At 39.0% G+C, this 20,980-nt stretch overlaps 1 protein-coding gene and 1 pseudogene across 5 annotated transcripts in view; one reads left to right on the top strand and one right to left on the bottom strand.

Moving 5' to 3' along the window:
* The window catches only part of RABGAP1L (RAB GTPase activating protein 1 like), a gene marked incomplete at its 5' end in the record, with an annotated part of 560,236 nt that overhangs the window by 25,352 nt on the left and 513,904 nt on the right, over positions 1–20,980 (bottom strand). For 3 of the 4 annotated variants that reach the window (XM_080920559.1, XM_080920561.1, XM_080920562.1), the window contains one exon: positions 7,277–7,369. In XM_080920559.1, the coding sequence (XP_080776685.1) occupies positions 7,277–7,369 (93 nt within the window). Of the gene's footprint in view, positions 1–6,136; positions 7,086–7,276; positions 7,370–20,980 lie in introns of those variants that run through there. The other variant, XM_080920560.1, reaches the window with a different exon arrangement.
* Positions 15,964–16,801, top strand: LOC308435799 (vacuolar protein sorting-associated protein VTA1 homolog; annotated as a pseudogene). The gene has a single exon. The product of its transcript is annotated as a vacuolar protein sorting-associated protein VTA1 homolog (transcript).

The raw sequence follows: 20,980 nt of genomic DNA, 5'->3' as shown, positions 1-20,980 counted from the left end.
AAACATGCAACTCTTCTCAGCCTTTCCCTCCCTTCTTGCACAGGACTTACATAGCTAGGGAAGTTTGGTTAGTAACTATTAGGAGGATGATACCATATTTTTTTCAGAGACAGACATCAATACAGACATACATAGATCAAAGAAAACCAACTTACCTCCTCAAAGGTCAAAGACCAACTACCGTTTTCAACCATAGGTACAAAGACAATTGAAAAAGAGGAATATCCAGTGAAACTGCACACCTACTGATACATTCAGGAAACAGCCGTGACAGAAACAGATTTGTTAATACTCCGCTGTCTGTCCAGAATGCCACACAGTGAAGTTCTCTCTGTGACTGCAAACACTCAATGGAAGAGTGTACTTGAGGCAGCCAGTGGGCAAGTCTCAACGCAGAAGACTCAGGCTTGAAAACTCCTCCCTTTCCACATTGCAGTTTGCAGTTTGCATGACTTATGAAAAGGAAAATGCCAAGTGTGGAAATATTAGCAACTACAGATGACTTGTTGATTTTGTGTTAATGCTGGGGGCCGGGAGGGGGGGCTTCCTCATAGGACAAGATCAGAAGAGTTGATTTCTGGAATTGCTAAGCAGGGGAAAGCAGATGGAAAACTATGCCCAGTTCCTGTTTATTTCTGGAGGCTGAAGGTTTGGTGAAGCCATCTAAGGGATGGTGAGGAGAAACCAGAGACATGCTAACTGGCAGGGAGAAGAAAATGAACTCAGCTTTCAGGGAAAAAGTGACGCCGAGGCAGTGGCTCCGTAAACCTCACACAAAGTTTTGGGTGTGTTGCCTGCTGCTATGGTGAGTTCTTGGCACATGTTTTTAAAAATATTTAAGGGTCAGGAGAAAATGTTCTCACAGACCCAGCACAATTTTACTAGCAACAAAACCATCAACTTTTGTAAGCTGTCTTTTGGATGATTCTTTTAAAAAGAGTTGATCGTCATCCTCAGATTTTCAGAAGACAGTTTTTTGATTTACAAAGATAAATGGCCAGAGGTGAAGTGCTCGGATATAGATTTCACGTAAAAATGAAGATCTGAGAGAAACTTCTGGACATTGGACCACGATGTTTTCTTCCTTCCACATCCCACTCCATCTTTCTTATGGAAAGTTAGACATTTAAGTGTCAAACCAAAAACAAGATAACTACAAGTAGCAAAACACACTGTGTTTCTTTATATACTAAAGACAGAACTCCAATAACCTTAGGTGATATTTTAGCAGAGTAAACATTTCAGCACCACATATCCCATTTCCATTCTGAAATAAAGTCACTGTGCAGAAGCGGTCACAGGCAAACAAAAACACAATACACCCAGTCATCAGATTTGGCCCACAGACTGCTGTGGCTTTATATTCTAGTGCACAGGTTCCTAAGTCAGTCTCTGTTAATATGAGACCATGTCTTCAAAATAAAATAAAAAACAAAAAGTAAATAATTACAGATGATATAGAAGCATTGTTGTCATATAGTTTTTCTAAACAGTAACAGAAATAGAAAGTTTCTAAGAAAAGCAAAACAAAACAAAAACCGGAAGAAGGGGGAATCAAGTTTAAACAGATTCAAAAATCCTCTGTGCTTCCAGCTTTTAGAGCTGCATTCGAAGGAGCTGAGTCAGGAGCAGCTCTAGCAGAAGCCACCTGCTACTCCTTAGCTACAGTCCCCAGCAGCTACAGGACAGGGAAGTGTTATCCAGGCTGGGAAGAAGGTGGGACCTTCTGCAACTTAGCATCATGATAAACAAATTCTGTTTATCGCAGACAAAAGCCATCTTCACGTCTGTTGTCTCTCATTAGCACCTGAGGTGACAGGACAGTCCCTAAGCCAAAGCCAGTATCTATGGCTATGAATGAAGTAGCACAGATAATGACACTTATCAACATTTTCCACAGTGACTTTACTTCTTTTGACATCCATTAGTAAGGAAAAGCCCAACATACTAATGCAAAAACAAAATAAAAGCCTCCACCTTCTCTTTTACAGATAAGAAAGAAAAACTTAGTAGGACTTACAGAACTCATTATAAAAATAATTTCTTCCTTTTTTCAATAAAGGCATGTCATTTAGAAATACTTGGTGCCCAGTTTTTTTTTTGGGGGGAGGGTTGTTTTTAAAGATTTACTTATTTATGTATACCGTGTTCTACCTGCATGTATACCTGCAGGCCAGAAGAAGGAGCTACATCTCATTATAAATAATCATGAGTCACCAAGTGGTTACTGGGAATTGAACTCAAGACCTCTGCAAAAGCAGGCACTGTGCTTAAACTCTACAGCCCAGAAGAATCATTTCTATCTGGATTATATTTTGTTCAGATTTGGATTGGTTTGGTGGTGCTGGGGAGGTCCAGGGGCCTCCACATGCTAGGCAAGCCCTTCACCACTGACTTACTAATTGACTTACATTTATTTGGCTTTTAAAAATTTACTATGCCTAATTAAGCTCACAAGGGTAGTTAAACATTCTTTATTTAATCATATTGACCATGGCTAGATAGTTAAGCTCTAAATTATATGTTGATGACACCATACATGTCTTAAGCCCAACAGTTTAAGTATTCCACACTCTTCTTAGGATATTCCCCTACAAAATGGGTAGCTTTTACTCTGCTTTGGGACATTCACTGACTTTAATTAATTACTTGTGTTTTTGAAGGGCTGACCGACATTAGCATCAGCAGCTCTTAATTAAACAAGAGAAAGAGTGTTTCCTTCTCTAAAAGTAGATGAGAGCTGCTGTTCTCTAGAAGCTTCACCAGTGACTATATCATTGAGGCTCTTTCCCCACATTGAAAGCAATCCATGTACTCAGTGTATGAAAAGAATACAGATCTCTAACGTTGTTCTATGCTTTGATCACTGATATGTAAATGTTCTAAAACAGATATACCTATTAACAAATGTATATTGGGGGCATCATTAACCACATCTATAGCTCAAATTTCACCTCATTTGAACTCAATCAAAACTGAAAATAAATGTGTATACACACACACACACACACACACACATATACATGTGTGTGTGTGGCATATGATCAGGTTAATAAGAGGATAATAAAGGTTTAGAAATAATACTGTATATTCATTCTCCAGAAAGTCTCCTTTCTCTCTTTTGGAATCTTATGGAGTTAAGCAGAAAGAGACTCCACTAAAGACTGCAAGCAGTTTGAGGGTTCACTGGATTTCAATACAAATTTGATGCTAGATTAGGCAGCATAGGCAGTGTATGTGTATGTGTGTGTGTGTGTGTGTGTGTGTGAACTCCAAATATTTTACCTGAAAATTAATAATCAAAAATCAGTAATTAGCTTGAATTTTGACAAAATCTGCACAAGTATGACTCCTATATGAGTAGTGTATTTTGATACAGGTTACTTGTGGCTCTCAAAAGAAATGATGGGAGGACTGGGTAAGGAGCTCAGAGGGCAGAGTGCTTACCTAGCATGCACAAAGTTCTGGATTCTAAGTTCAGTTCCCAGCATCATATAAACTCGACATGGTAGTTTATGCCTGTAGTCTCAACACTCAGGAATTAGAGGCAAGAGGTTCAGAAGTCTGACATAATAATCTTCAGCTACATGGAGAGTTCAAGCCCAGCCCAGGATTTGGGGGACATTATCTCACATAAAATAAAGTAGGGCTGGAGAAATGGCTCGGCTGGTAAAGTGCTTTGCAATGCAAACCTTAAGACCGAGTTTGAGTCTCCAGCACCTACAGGAAGAGGAAGCAAGCAAACCACCAACAACAAGCAGAGCAGCGGTGGTGAGCTCACTGACCAGCCAAATTAGTGAGCTCTAGGAAGACACCATACACTGACATTTGTTCTCCATGCCCACTTGCACACACTTGTACATGTGCACACACATACTTACACAATAAACAAACAAACAAAAGCCAGGGAAGGAAGGAAGGAAGAACAGAAGAGAAAGAGGTTGGTCTAGAGGCCAATATTCTTGATTTGTCTTGAGTTAGGTTACAGATATAATTCACATGCCTAAAATCATGTCATTTGAAGATGGATTGCTGAGACATCATCTCAATGTGTAGCTCAAGTGAGCTTCAAACGCTTCGCCCTTCTGGCTCAGCCCCTTGTGTGCTAGCATTACAGCTGTTCACCATGTCTGAAAAACCATACGTTAGTATTCAATTCAGTTACAGGAAACTGTTTAGCCATCACTACTACCCATATGCTGAACCCCATGCTTAGAATTTCAAATTTAAATCTATACCAACACCATTTCTTCTCTATATTCATGGTTTGAGACTGAACTGTTGCATGTGAGTTCAACAATATAAACTGACAATGTAATAGGTAGAGAGCAAGCTCAGATGGCAAGGCATGAAGTGGGGGTGGGGCTGCAGTGCATTGAACCTATAATCCCACACACACTAGGCAAGTGCCTCACCCCTGAGGTATACTCCTAGGCCACTTGTTTAGATTTATACAGCAAAAAGTCCAACTGTTGAGAGTAACTGACGCACTCCGATCTCTCATGCCAACCTTTCCTTTTCTGCACCCACCCTTCTTCAATATCGTCAGGTTTGGGAAAAATAACAGCTCCAAACTGGTACAGCTTGTTGTATGATATTTCTGGGTTTTGCTTCTGTTTCTAAATACTCACAGTCTTCCCAACACTCTTGCCATATGACAATCTGGGTTTGACATAACCATTCAGGCAATATGAGTTCCAATGGTGAAGAAGGAATTGTTACTAAACAGGTGTGAGTTCCCAGTGTCAAGATCTTCTTTCTCTGTGTAGCCTTACCTGTCCTAGAACTCACTTTGAAGACAAGGCTGGCCCTGAACTCAGAGATCCACTTGCCTCTGCCTCTGAAGTGCTGGATTAAAGCCATGTGCCACCACAGCCAGCTGCCATGAATTTATTTGTGTGTAATGTGATGTGTGTGGGCACATATATGCCACAGTTAAGTGTAAAGGTCAGGGTTTTCTCCTTCCACTTGTGGGTCCAGGAAATTGGAAACAAGTGCCTTTACCAGACAGAGCCATCTCTCCAGCCTTTCACTTAGTTCTTAAACCAAACTTTCTTATGTCTGAAGGGTCAAAAAAATCTGCTGATGGCCTGAACTATGCAGGCAATTACAAACTTGAAATGTAATTATAATTTGAAGACTGTGGGTTTACCAAGTAGATCACTGAAACTGATACCTACACATTATTAAAAAGTTACAGACATATTAATTACAGAATACATTAGAAAACTGTAATCATATAAGAGAAACAGTGATGAATGTTGTGTGACGTGCAAATAAGGATGGAGACCAGCCTGGAATACAGAGCCAGACCCTGTCAATAGAAAAACCACACAGCCTGCAATGCTGAAGCTCGAAACAGCTATCTTTAAAAGTTTGATTTTATCTCAGTGAAAACTGTACAAATAATCTGCCAGTTTATAAGTGATGTTTATACGTGTCTGCTTTAACAGGAAAGGATGTAGGGCAGCTATAGTTCAGTTGTAGTACAGCCTCTTTGTGCTCCACGAGATTTTGTTGTTGTTTTATCTTGTGTTTTTAGATGGAGGTCCCACTGTGCTCCTGGTTTTAAACTCCTGGATGTGAATGATGCTCCTGTCCCATCACAGAGAGTGTCAGAAACTGTGCTCAGTTTCTGTCTATTTAATTATGTAAATTTGGGCTAGGGTTTCCTTTTCTTTTATTTTAAAGCTCTTCATTTATAATGGTGGTAGCATTCTGAAAATTAAAATGAACAAACAATAAAAGGGCCTTTACTCTGAATCTATACCACAGGTCTGCCATTAAAACTAACTGAGAAGACAAATGGTAGACAGGCATCAAACCTTTCCTACGAGCCACAGTCCCATAACAGTGATTGATCATAACCATATGTGGAGGTATTTTCATTTTTCAAGCCAGTTCTAGAGAAAGGGAAGAAATACATGATTGATGTAGGATCATAGGGTAGCACAGTTCTGAGAAACAGAACATGATCTGTGGAGGACTGGAGAGCCAGAGCCAAGCAAGGTGGTACTATCCTAGTCACGCCTTGAATATCTGTGACAGTGGACTTTAAAAACCAATAACCATTTATTAAACACCAATTATGTTTGAGCACTTAACATATGACAGCTTCAATCTCACACTAACGCACCACAAATCATACATGCCCATGTATTTACAGACAAGGAAATGTTCAATGGCAGCTCAAGATGCTGATCAAGTAACATACGTACCAAAATCCTCATCTAAGAGTCCAAATTCTGTGCCTTTTTCAGAGAGCCAGGATTTGTGTTTGTTTGACTATGAAACCCAAGATCCTGTCCACCATACTCCTTTGTGACCATGAGCATTCCTTGCTGTTAGATTTAGCAGTAAAATCAAGATGCACAGTGTGACCACTGCCAACATATGCCTCTCTACCCACAAAGGCAACTCTGGTTATGGAAGTAAAAGCCACCCAGTGAGCATGGCTCCATTAAGAATGCCACTGTAACACTTTCTTGAAAGGATATTTTGGCACTGGTTGGATATCAGTGTTGGGAGAAGGGACTCTGACCTATCTGTATTAGTCTAAAGAATTAAGACAGGTGGAAAGAGAAAAACATTTTACAAGGGAAAAAATAAATTGCAAATCACTGTTTACCAACAGTACAAGTCATAGCCAATGCTGTCAATTACCACTGAAAACATTTAAGTTTGTGATGAGAAAAATTTTTAAATACCTCAACTAATGAAGAAATGAATGAAATAATTTTGATTCTCAAACTACATGCAAATGTCACTGTTACCTATGATCTGTTTGTGGAAATCAAATGTTGCAACAAACACATTACTGTGCTTGATACACCTTTTGGTTTTTATTTGTTCTAAATTTATATTTTTAACATGTGCTATATATAGTCAGGGACAAGTGTGTGATATCCTTGAGAGTCTTGGAGCAGTCACATCTAACAGTCTCTGTGGAAGTGACTGTGCACTGTTAACAGTACTTTTCCTCATCTGTGAATGCAGAAAGACACTTTCTTTTTCCCTTTCTTTCAGCTTCTCATGAAGATTCCCAGTATAAATTCAACAGCTGGAGTTACCTATAAATATACAAACTGAAAGAAAAGAAATATTATAGTTGAATACTTGACTTTTGACTGAGTCAGTCAAAAACGAAGACACACACAGTCAGCTTGTCGATGTCTGAATAGTTCAGAGTCCAGCAGAGGAAGCTGACCTCACCACCACTTCTCACTTAGAGAAGTGAGGTCCTTTTTGCCCTGTCAGTACTGAGTGTACCCCATACCTTGTATCTATCCATTGGGTCCTCCTGCTGCAGCTGGTTCTCCCGCATTGCCTGGTATTCTTTTTCATATTTCTTCAGCTTTTTGGTTGGTACCTGCAGTGTTTGGAAAAGAACATGTTAGATAAGAACCTTATTTTGTTTATTAAAAACGCACTTTTAAAGTGTCTTCCAATTATGCTTCTAGTATTCTAAAGGTGCATTTCCAACTCAAAGGTACGGGTGAAAACCAGATTCTAGAATGGTCTAGTAGGCTTTTCCTGTGAAGGCCAGGCCAGTACACACTTTGTAAACAGTGTAGCTGAGGTTATAAACATTCAACTTGTTGTGGCAAAAGGTGCTTATGGTCAGTATATAAGGAAATGTGTGTGGCTCTCTTCCAATCCTACAAAAACCATACTGCTGATGTCACAGCACTTTGTGAATGAATATAATATTATTAATTTTTGGCTATTGTTCCATATACTTTATTGTACCATACTGAGAAACACATTTTTTATAAAAAATAAAAAACTGAGTAACACTATCATAAAATAAAAAGACTACAAAGTCTGACAATGAAACCTGAATATGTAAGATGATTATACCAAATAAAATAGTAAAATTAAATTCATCTGTTTTCTGCTAAAATTATGTCATCTTCAAAAGACAGCTGTTAAAATGTATGCTCTAAAGGCAGAGGCAGGTAGAACTCCTAGAGGCTGAGAACAGCTTTGTCTGACAGGTTCTAGGCTAGCCAGGGCTGGAGAGTGAGAACCTATTATAAGATAAAACAAAAAAAGAGATAGTTGCTCATTTTTCTCTAAAGATCAGAACCTTTCAATATTAGAATTCTAAGAATCCACATAGGATATAGCTCACAGAAATTTTCAGTAAACAAACCAGGATCGAACTACCTATTAATTATAATATTTCAACAACTAGATACTTAGTTGTCTGACATAGTTTATCCACTTATAAATCTCTACCTGGTAAAGGTTTTAGGAGAATTAAATGATGAAATAGATAATGTATCTAAAACACTTCTTGGGCAGTAGAAATTTTTGGTAAAACCTTACTCAGTAAAAATTAACGTATGGACTCTTCTCTGTTCCATGTGATAGATCAAGTCTATTTTCATCATTGTATAGTAAAAATTACCTATTTTCTTTTTAGTGATGCTGAGGATCAAACCCAGGGCCTTCCATGTGCTGAAGTGACCTATTCTAAGCCATATACAATTCTTTCAAACATCATAATTCCCTTAATTCCAGAACTTAAAAAGACTTGAAGAAAAGTTTATTCTGGGTTGTTTTAAAGACTATAAACATGCTATGTTGTTGTCTTCTTGAGGAATCAAATCAAAGCAAGGAAGATAAGTCTATCCCCTTTGCAGACACTATACTTATGAAAGGCTTGGGCTCATCATAAGCCTCAAGTTGCTTCTTGTTAAGTTCTCTATAGAACATTTAGAAAATAGAAGGGCTAAAGAGAACTCGCATGAAAATAGGCTTTTCTTGGGTGAGAATAATGTCAATTTCCTGTTATCGGGCCAGGCGTGTTAGTAAACAGGTAGCAGACACTGTTTTTTCTTTCTGATTACCCTAGTATTCACTAGCAAGAGCATGGTTGATGCACTGCAGAGATTTGCTTTGGACCACAACCGGGAATTTTCACAGACATGGTCCAAACCTGAGACACAGAGCAAACTATTCAATAACAACATTATGAGAACTTTGACCTGGCTCATGCAGAAATATATCTTCCAGTCAATCAAGGAAGGACATTCTCCAGGGTATGACTGAACTGCAAAGCCACTGCTGAATCTTGTCATGAGACTCACTAATCCTTGATTAGTTCATCAACAGTGACTTTCCCTAGCATACTGTGACCAACTAGATTGAACAGAAAGCAAAGTGCCAGTTGCCTGTGATAGCAAAACATTTCTTTTTCATTTTGATAATATTCCCCAACATGTTTTCCTTTCAGTTTTCTCAATGTCACTCATTTGTTCAGAAATCTGAAAACAGAATCTGGAGATCAAGTAGCATATCACTGGTGCTGAGACTGCCCTGAGCTGTGGGAAAGCAGGAAAAAGTCTGGTTTTCAGCAGTTAACCTAGGATGCAGGGAACGGGGAACAGGGCACAAAGGCAAGTGTGAAAGGGAGTAGAATCCAGAAGAAAGACTGGATCAGAGTCTTTCATGTTTTGTAGATGGACTACTATACCACCAGGGACTAGGTGAAGCATCAGCTTCATGCAAATGTATTTTATATATAGTTCTACGGTGGATCCATTAATCAATAACTTATAGCAAGCTTATTCATTGAAAAATCTTCAAGCTATTAACAAGTATTTGACATGAAAACCTCAAGCTTACTGTTTATATAAAGAATTTCATTTCAATGTGGGGAAAAAATCAAAAGGCATTTAACACTTTCAAACACACACACACACACACACACACACATTTGAAATGTACTAAACACCCTCAGGAAGTGAATCCTTCCCCCATCTGGCTGAGACACTAACATGTTTGGCTTCATTTTCTTCAGGGAAACAGAACAGGTTCCCAGAGCAATGTGTTGCTAGGAAACCTTCCAAGTTTATTTATCTTGTGCTCTTGGGCGATACCAAACATCCACCTGTAATTGGTACAATGCAAAGGGGGGTGGGGACAAACAGGAAAGAGTCAGCTAGGCTCATGTGAGGCTCTTGGAATATGTGAGGTAATCAAGCAAATGGAGTTTTCACATACTCATATTACACTTCAGGAATAAGTACAATTATGTTGTTTTAGGGAACGGAATATAGAAATTTGCAAGTTTCTAACTGAAGAAAGGAATTAAAGAAAACCTCAGGCTGGAGAGATGGCTCAGTGGTTAAAAGCACTGACTGCTTTTCCAAAGGTCCTGAGTTCAGTTCCCCAGCAACCACATAGTGGCTCACAACCATCCATAAAGGGATTCTTCTAGTGTGTCTGAAGTCAGCAACAGTATACTCACACAAAGTAAATAAATAAATCTTAAAAAAAAAGAGAGAGAAAAAGAAAACCTCTTCAGTATGTAGTTTTCATTAAAAGAACAAAAGGCCAACTAAATATTAAAATTGAAAGAATTTATTGTCTCAACTATGTTTATCTCCTTAAGGAAAATCAATTTAATGGAGGTTCTCACTTGAAGACTTTATTAAGAATGAGCACTCCTTTCATGGCCGAATGGCTGCAGTATGTGTTGATTCAGCAGCTGAACACTCCTACCTTTCCAAAACTTCCTGTTTGGCTGAATTCAGGAATGAGTACAGCTGACAACAAGCACTCATTTCAAAATGTCTAAAAAGGCTGGAGATACAGCTCCAAGGTATAGGGCTCTGCCAATCAAGACCTAGAATTTAATTTTCCAAGCTATATTTTAAGAATTTTAATTAAACAAATAGGAAAATAAAACTGATTCGAGCTCTGGCAGGGCTACAGCAACTGTGTACACACATCCAGTTAAGAGCTGACATGCCGGATGCCAGTTGCACTCTGGGAGGACAGCATCTTTAGACAGAACCAGTTTGAATCATCCATGTTAGAGACATGTCTCACAGTACTTGGGATGACACAGAGACTGGTGTAATAAGTATCCATTTACCCTGTAGGTAAACAGAGCTGGCGAGACCTTTGGAGACTGCCTGACCACTCATCAACCCTTTATTTATTTATTTTTTTAAGGATGATGAAGCTGAACACATGTGACAAAGTTCTGCTGGATGCAGCTGAAGCATCCCCGTGGCCTGTTCTGGACTGCCATGTGTGGATAGTGGCCACCTCCCGGGTGAAATATATCCCAGTGTAACTGATGCTAGCACCAACTTTCCCCCACATTCATACGCTTTTATTTACTACATTTCCTCTTAGTCAACTTTTAAAAATACTTATTTTATAAGAAAGCAATCAACTTGGAAAATAGAAGTCAAAGTAGAAAAATAGCTACTCAAAACTGCCTACAAGATCATTCTAGAATCTGTAAATATGTTGTTTTACAGTACAGTGCACACAGATTTTTAAATGTGACTAAGCCTAAATAAGGACTCTGAGATGGAAATATTTTAGATTATTGGGTAGGATCAGTGTAATTACATGAATCATTAAAAGAGAATTTTTCCAACTTCACTGAGATGTGACTATTGCCAAAGGGCTAATCTACTGCTGCTTCTGGCTTTGGGAAGCAGAATTCCCCCAGTAAAGGAATGTGAGCAGCCTTTACATTCTAGAAAAATCAAGGATATGGACCCCTTAAAGGCACACAGTCCTGAGAATACCTTTATTCTGGATCATTGAGACTCATGTTTTCTTCTAACCTACAAATCTGTAATACACATGTCCCTATAATTGCTTGACTTATAGTGATTTACCACAGTATCAAGAGGGAACTAAAACAATATATTATAAAAAATAAGTACTATTAGTTATACCATTAAATGTTTACAAACAGGAGTCAGTATTTATGTTTGCTAAAAGCAAGAATGATACAATTGTATGAACGTTTCAGAATTAAATAAATTACTATGCATGTTACTTAAAAATTGAAAAAAGAAAACCCACCCTTTCTTTTCATGTAACCGCCTGAAAAAGTGCATTATAAAATAAACTATAAATGGTTATACCTCATGTTACAAATGCCAGGAGATGAAACTAGAAGAGTAAATGACAGTTAAAGGTCATGCAGCTCCACTGAAGAGCAAATTCATGTGGTCCCTTTGGGCTTTCTCTTTCAGATCATTCATCACACTAGCTATGTATTTCTAAAGTGGCATCCAGGTCCTGCTGAGGAACTGAGCAATCTCCATGAGCATTTTCATTATGGTTTTATTTCATTCCGTTTTTAATATGTCTTTCACACCCTCTAAAAGTGTGGCCCTCAACCTTCCTAATACTGCAACCTTTTAAAACGGTTCCTTGTATTGACTGTGGTGACCCCAACCAAAAATTACTTCATTGCTAGTTCATAACTGTAATCATAATGTAAATGTCTGATATGCAGGATATCTGATATGTGACTCCCTGTGGGAATCACGACCCACAGGTTGAGAAACATGGCTCTAACACGGTATGATGACCAGGACACTACACTAAATCAAATAGGTCTTTTTATTTATTTCCCAGATGCTGCTGCTTAGTGGGTATCAATTCAAAACCACTGAGGAACCTTTATTAACTTCACTGCGGGTACTAATGCCCTGGCCTGCCGCTAACTGATGAGAGTAGTCATAGTCTGCTGTAATCAGGAAATGATAAAGAAAGGAGTCTGAGAAGTGTAAGCAGAGAGGAGTGGTAGGGCTGGTGGAAGAGCACTAGAGAGCAGTCATCACACAGCCGTCTTACTTTTCTCCACATCAATCATGCCAGCCTCAGTCAGAGATACTGGAGAGGAAGACTGCAAAAGAATACAGCTTGTGTGTTCCTTACAGGAAATGCACAGGTAAGAATGCCTTGGATTTTGAAATCTGGACATTTGCAAATATGTAAAGCTTGGAGATAGGATCCAAGTGTAACACTAAATTTATTTGTGTCCCATATACACGTTATATACTAACTAGAAGGTAATTTAAACAGTTACAGCACATGTACAGTGTTCCGTGTGAGCATGTGTGTGTACACAAGAGCGTGCACTTGTACATGTACTTGTGAAGGCAAGAGGAAGTTATTAGGTGTCTTGTTCTGTCACTTTCAGCCTTATTCCTTTGAGATGGTGTCTCTGACTGAGGCTTGAGTTAGACTAGTGGATGGAGAGAAGACCAGTGTGTCCTCCTGTGCCCATTCCCCAGTGTGCGAGGATTGCAAATGGGGGTACAAGCATGCCCAGCTTTGAAGTGGGTGCCAAGACCTAACTCAGGTCCTCATGTTTTTACAGCTAGTACTCTAACTCTCTGTATACACCCTGTATCTGTATTTTGACTGAGACCTTCCATATGAAATCAGATATGGAATTTTCTACTTGTGATAGTCAGAATGCTTCAAATTTTAGAGCATTCCAGATTAGGAATGTTTAATATGTACACTCAGCTTCCTTTACTCTCCACAGTCACCCCCCCTCATTTAAATAGTGTATTTTTTGATGCTGTGCAGATGACTCAGTGGGTACAGTGCTTGTGGCATAAAGCATGAGACCTGAGCTTGTATGACTAACACTTACTTAAGAATAACAAAGAAATAAAAGCCAGGTATGGGTACCCACAGTACATGGGTTACATCAGAAAAAGTGTAGTTCTCATTTTTAGGTGTAGTCAAGCAGTTTTTCTAAAATTGGTTTCTATTCATTCCAAAAACAAGCTTGATGTAATGGTGTTGAATTTACTAATGAAAGATAATGAAAAGATACTAATTTGCCTTTTTGCTTTATTATCTATTTTAAATACTTATTAATATTTGAGTTTCCCATGTATTGTGGCTCTTATAAATTACAGTACAGTTTATTTATTGTATGTGTGTGTGTGTGTGTGTGTGTGTGTGTGCTTGCACATGTGTCCCACAGTGTTTGTGGGGACAGAGGACAATGTGTGGGAGCTGGTTTATTCCTTTTACCATGTGTGGGTCCCAGGGATCAAACTCAAGTTGCCAGCTTTGGTGACAAACATCTTTACCCATCAAGTCATTCACTAGCCCATATTTCTGAGTCATTAGCTGGCCTAAATTTTATGTATATTATTTTGAATTAAATATCCCTTTAAGCCAGTGAGATGGCCCAGTGGGTAAAAGTGCTATGTAAGCCTGGAAACCTACATTCAAATCCCAGAGGCCTCATAGATGACTGACTCTATAATGCTGTCCTCTGACTTCCCCATCAGTGTGGTGGTATGCACCTTAATACACATTGCATGGCTGAAATTTTTAAATATGTATTTGTATTATAATTATGATTTAGTTAAATTTCCCTATCAAAAATGCAGTCAATCTTTGCATGTTTAGAAGTTCAAGTGCTTACCAACATCACCGATCTTAAATTTGGGCTAATTACTTATTGGACAACCAACTTCTTTTTATTTTATTTTGTGGATGGGTGTTTTGCCTGCACGTACATCTGTGTATCATGTATGTGTCTGGTGCCCTCAACCCTTGAAGGAGCCTTGATCTTCTGAAACTAGAGTTACAGTTGTGAGCTTCTATGTTGATTCTGGCAATCAGTCCAACACAGGTCCTCTGGAAGAGCAACCAGTACTCTCTCTAGCCCCAACAACAGCATTCTTAAGTAACAAAAATGCAACTGCTATATTAACTTAAGGAAAAATATTAACAGAGAGAAAGAAACAACACATGATAAAATACTCATGGAGATTTCCAGCCTAGCACACACAACATAAATGGTATGATCTTTTGTTTACACCCATAGATGCTGAAGACAGGATGCAATGTCTTGCCCATGCTAGGCAAGCACTCTACCTCTGACCTACATGCAGCAGGTAGGATGAGCTTTGTACATATTCCACCAAATGCCCAGGCATCCCTGGCTCCATTGATCTCACTTATGAATGTTAGCAATACCCTCTTCTCACTGTAATAAGCAGGATATTTCAGCTTGGGGCTGGCAGGTTTGAGTGGTCTACAATAAACATGGGATCTGCAGTGCAAATTACTTAGCTAGCCTGCTAATAAATAAAGGATGCCTGCAAGATTTTCAGTATGACATTCTAGTGTCTGGTTCCCTCTGAGATAGGGGCTCACTCTGCACCCCCAGGCTGTATTCAAACTCACTATGTGACCAATGATGGCCTTTACCTTTGATATTCTGGGATTACACATGAATGCTACCATATCCTGCTTTTTCCTTCTGCTTTTAAAAGTTACTTTTATTTTCCTGGTTCATTTAGAGAGAAAGATGAAAGAAAGCTGCATGTCTAAGATAAAAGGAAAACTTGCAGAAACTGTTTTTTTCTTCCTTCCACCAAGAAGGTTCCTAGGGTCAAAAGTGCCTTTAAATGCTAAACCACTATTCTGTTGGTTTTGACTAGCAGTAATTGGCACTAAAAAATGTATGGCATAATTTCAGGTGAAAACTTTTTCTAGCAGCTTTAAAGTGGTAACCTAGAAATGCCAGCACTTAAGTCTCTGCAGGACTCTGAGGCAAGTTATTCAGAATTTACACATGAGAACGAGAAGAGGCAGCAGGCAGCAGGCTGGGCAGCAAGTGAACGGTCAGAAATAGGCAGAGAGGAGTCCTCAGCAGCCACATGTACCTTTCTCTCTCACCTACAACACAAGACAGGGCTACTCGGGAGACATAAGGCCACACGCATCTGGTTACTACACATCAACAGATAATCAAAAGGTACAAAGTAAAACAAGAGGAAATTTGTCCTGTGCAAGGTCATGAGGAAGAAGCACCTCAGTGAAGAGGATTCTCACTATGCTTGTTTTGGGTACACTTCCTCCTTCAATAAGAAGATACCATTTGTCCTGTGCTTAAAAGTAATATTGAGGGTTGCAGAGATGCTTCAGAGATTGAGAGCATGTGCTGCTCTTGCAGAGAACCTGGGTTCAGCTCCCAGAATGCACAAGGCAGCTTACAACTATCTGTAAGTCCAGTTCCAGGAGATCTGATGCCTTCTCCTTGTCTCTACAGGTACCAAGCAATGCACTGAAGAACATACATATATGTATATAAAATATTCATGTAAATAAAATACAAATAAATAAATTGTTTTAAAAAGTAACACTGGGGGAGTGGAGATGGCCCTGCTGCCACTGCTGCCTGCACAGTTCAAGAGCATGCAGCACCATGTGAGAATGGTGCAAGAGCCTGACAAGGGGGACACCACGGTGGCCAACTACTCTTGAGAAACAGCTGGGGGATAATGTAGCTGTTACTCAAGAAATAGTTGGCTGTGCCCATTTGGAAAATTATGCTTTAAAAATGTTCTTGTATACAGACAATGAAGATTGAGCTGGACGATTTTACAAAGACATGGTCACGTCCTTCTACACTGACAGCCTTTTAATTGATGTCATCACAGTGTCTGGTGAACTCATAGATGAAAATGTAAGACACAGAAAGTAAACAAGGTGGACGGCAACATATATTCATAACTGCTCAAAGAATGGGGAGACTCCTCAAGTGGGCCCTGTTGGAATAGAGGAAGAAAACCATGTTGAAGAAAATGAAGATGTTGGCACAACTTCTCTGCCCACTCACTCACCTCAGCCATTGCCATCTTCAACGTACGACCCAAGCAACTTGGCAACAGGCAGCTACAGTGGGATACAGATTCCTCCAGGTGCACATGGTCCAGCCAATACCCCTTCAGAAGTGCCACACAGCACAGGTGGGACAAGTAAGACTGTCCAGCCCAGCCTAGCCCACACACAGACTGTCCCAGCCGTTCCAGCCACTGATCTTGACCTGTACACAGCTTTCCACGGGGATAGCCACCTGACCCCAGAAGACTTTGCTAGAGCTCAGAAGTACTGCAAATATGCTGGCAGTGTGCTGCAGTATGAAGACACGGGTACCACTGTGCAGAACCAATACAAGGCTCTCAGGCTTCTGACCACGGGCCTGAGAGAGTGAAGCTGCTGTTCACGGAACCCGTGTGTTTTCTGCATAGAGTACTAACAGCTCATTACACTTTCCTCAGCCTTTCAGGAGCATGGTTTTACAGAAGACCTCAGTTCCCCTGAGTAAGACAATGACTCCTGTGTGTTTCAGAAGCATTTACCAGCTGCCTCAGCCAGTTGCCACTGAGTGTGTAGAACTAATGTTAACATTAAACCTTGCTATGAAATGTCCCTGTAGAAAATCATATAGAGTATAATATATGCTTTCTTAATTTATACACATCAAAGGAAGTTTTTGAAAAATCTGTAATATTTGAACAAACAAATCATATTATATTGCTTTAATATTCTAAATTAAAATTTTAATAAAAATTGCCAGAATAAAAAAAAATTAACGTTGGGCCAATCATTTGTAAAAGCTACTTACAGAAAGCTTGAGAAATTTATTTCTTTTATAATTGAAAGATAGTTTTAAAAAACTTACCAGACTCGGTGGCACAGGCCTAAATTTATATGTCCAAGACATGCCTGAGGTACAGAGACAGCTGAGAGTCTGCCTAAACAACTTAGTGAGGCCCTGTCTCAAAACAAATAAAAACCAATATATCTCATTAGCAGAGTGCCAGCCTACAATGAATGAAGGTCTAAGCACAAGCCATGGCACCTCCCAATATTAAAATAATTTAAAAATTATTAATGTATGCAAAAGATGGCAGTATTAATCTCTGCTTAGTAAGCTAAAGTAAAAAGCTGATAGAACCCTTTCTTAGTCACTATCCTACTGCTGGTGAAGACACCATGACAAAGGCAGTTCATATGAAAGAAGGATTTAACTCGGGGCTTGCTTATAGTTCCAGCAGATACCATCGTGGCTGGGAGCATGGTAGGAGGATAGTAGTCCCATGGCACTAGACCAGTACCTGGAAGCCATATCCTGACCCACAGGCAAAGCAAAGAGAGACTCACTGGGCCTGGCATGAGCTTTTGAAACATCAAAGTTCATTCCCAGTGGATACAGTTCTTCTAACAAAGTCACACCTCCTAATCCTTCTAATCTAGTAGTTCTCAACCTTCCTAAATGCTGTGAGCCTTTAATACAGTTCTTCATGTTGTCATGACCTCTAACCATAAAATTATTTTCATTGCTACTTCATAACTAATTTTGCTACTGTTATGAGTAATGATATAAATATCTGATATCAGAATATCTGATGAGACCCTGTGAAATTCATTCAACTCCCAAATGGGTCATGAGCCACATGTTGAGAACCACTGTTGTAATCCTTTCAAAGAGTTGCACTCCACAGTAACTAAGAACTCAAACATATAAGCTTATTTGGGCCATTCTCATTCAAACCACCATAGACACAGGTTAATATTTTCAAAGCAAATGTTCTGGGTTCTAGGATCAATAAACCATTCCATTTCATATATTAATCGCTGGATGAAGAGAACAGACATAAAATATATTTTGAGAGACCTGAAAATATTTCTAATATAGGGTCTTAGACACTTCTGCAAGAAAGTATCAATCTGGATACTAAGTGGGTCAGTGATTACCAGAGTTATAACAGTTAGTTTTCAACAGTTTGTAAATTAAAGGACCAGAGAGACCATGGACAGGAGCCAAGAAATGCCCAAGAAGAGAACTTGTCCTATGGGTGTCACCTTGGTCCTCTTCATATTAGACAGCAACACAAACTACTTTAACTCTTTATGCTTTTAAGAGTAAGAGAAATGGGACATTCGTTAATGATATTTTATCCACAGGATTAAGAAATAAAATCAACAAACCATTAGAGCCTGTAAAAGATTGTCAGTCCACCTCTAATGCTTATGGACCACAATAATGTAAGAGGGGAGAGAAAAGGAATGTGCTCTTTTCTTCTAACTCTAACTCACAAGGCAACCAACTTGCTAAGTGATTCCTCTTCAATTCACAGTGACAACCTATGGCACTAAACGTGCTTCCCTCTTCCTAATTACTCATGCCTAAAGACTGATTAATTGTATGTGGAAAATTCTGGGGTGTTTACTATTCTTTATAGAATGTGACATACTTCTGAGAGCTCCTGAAATATTGATTTCAATTTTCTTTGCCCTGTTTAAATATCAGCTGTCTAGTACTGAAGCTACAAGAGCTTTAGGAGATCTACATTTTATAATTACATTTACCTGCCCATTTCTATTTTTTTTCTGTCATCTTAGATTTAACAAACTATTTTTTTGTGGAATTCCTTAGCACTTCTATTATAAAACTTTCTTATCAGTAAATAATTCTCGAAGTAAAAGATTTCTGTATTATCTGTATGTTGAAAATATCCAAATTTATAGTTTATGGTTGTGTAGGCTAATTTGATATCAACTTGACAGAAGCTAGAGTCATCTGTAATGAGGGAACATTAGTTTAAAAAAATGCCTCCATTAGAGTGTAGGACATTATCTTAATTAGTCGTTAATAGGGGAGGGCCCAGCCCATTGTGCCCTTCCTGGGATAGTTCATGGATTCTATAAGAAGGCAGGCTGAGCAAGCCGTGAAGTGAAGGCCAGTAGGCCCTTCTGTGGCCTCTATATCAGCTCCTGCCTCTGGGTTCCTGCCCTGCTTGAATTCCTTTCCTGACTTCCTTCAGTGATGAACAGTGATATGGAAGTGTAAACCAAAATAAGCCCTTTCCTCCTCAACTTGATTGGGTCTTTGTGTTTCATCAAAGCAATGGTAACCCTACCTAAAACACTGGTTTAGAACTTCCACTGTACTTAACCACATATTCAAAGGCTAAAAAAAAAAAAAAATCATTTGGGTATTTAGGTGGTTCCCATATGAGAAACTAAACCTGTACTCATTCCTCACCCCTACTCTCAAGCATGCTTTTTTCCCATTATTCATCTTCTATCGGGAAGCTCATGTTAGTCACTCAAAAGTGACCTTGACTTCCTCCTTCACTAGTATCAAATATGTGAGAGCTATGCTTGCTTCCCTCTCTAAGCCTCATTGGCAGGGCCCTGGTTCAACACCTTGTTTCTCTCCTCAGAAACTATTGCATAACCGCCAAACTAGTCTTGGTGTCTTGGTGCTCTTGTAGAAATATTTCACTGCAACTTTTTTTTTCAGAAGCAAATAAGGTATTGTGTCCCCTAAAAATTTTCAGTTGCTTTCCACTACACTTAGCAAAAAGACTTGACAAGGGTCTGGTGGCCCACTGAATCCTGATCTGTATTTTCCTCATGTCACACTTTGGTAAAGTCAAAAGGTGATCATGATGATTTGTCCTGTGAAGTTTTTATCCCATATTACAAACATGGCTATATTAGTGCCTATTTCATTATAGTAGAGGAGCATAATTTATTGAATATATTAAATGAATACATACACTGAAAGTATGGGGTAAAATTAATTTTTTGACTGAAAAAGATATGTAGTCAAAGGGTTTAGGGAAAAACAATTCCTGCTAGGCACACTGCATATTTTATTATTCTAAAAAGCAATTTGTGTGTGTGTGTGTGTGTGTGTGTGTGTGTGTGTGTGTGTGTGTGTATGTACACAACTAACTGAGCTACTCGACTCAAAGATGGACATAGTTATTTTAATTCCTGAGCAGAAGAAGATTACGAACCTCAGATTCTTGCCAAAACATGGCATAAACAAACCCTATGAACACCTTTCCTCTGATTTTTCTAGGCAAGCTGGAAAAAAAGAAGGTCAAGAAGTCTCAGAAGTAGTTAAGAAAGGAGTTTAATTCTGGGAGAAACTTGCTTAAAATTCCATAAAGTGTTAAGAGGAGGCAAGCTGAAACAGTATATTTTCTTTAGTCACAGCTTTCTGGAAAAAAAGAAAAGAAAAGAAAAGCCGGCATTGAGAGCATAAACGAGCCAAGAGATTTGCAGCTTAGAGCAAGGGTGATTTACCGACTGGTGCTGGGCTCCGTCAGTTCTTAGATGGACAGCTTCTGTTGCCAGAACGTACCTTGAGAATGCCCTTCTTTGTGTATCATTTCTTACATTTATTTCTTTCTATTTCTACTCCATACTGTACTAATTTATATAAGTAATGCTAGGTTTTTTTCCTCCAGTCCCAGAAGGCAATAGATGCTGTGGAATTTTTATTGTTTTTAAATCTCTTTCATGGATTCTTTGCACTTCAAAGTGAGGAAGAAAGCATTTAGTCTGCTTCTAAATTAAGCAATAAATATTC

Source organism: Micromys minutus (genome assembly GCF_963924665.1).
Source record: "Micromys minutus genome assembly, chromosome: 1".
Classification (NCBI taxonomy): Eukaryota; Metazoa; Chordata; class Mammalia; order Rodentia; family Muridae; genus Micromys; species Micromys minutus.
The sequence above is the reverse complement of the archived record's forward strand: the minus strand, read 5'-3'. Positions and strand labels throughout refer to the sequence as shown.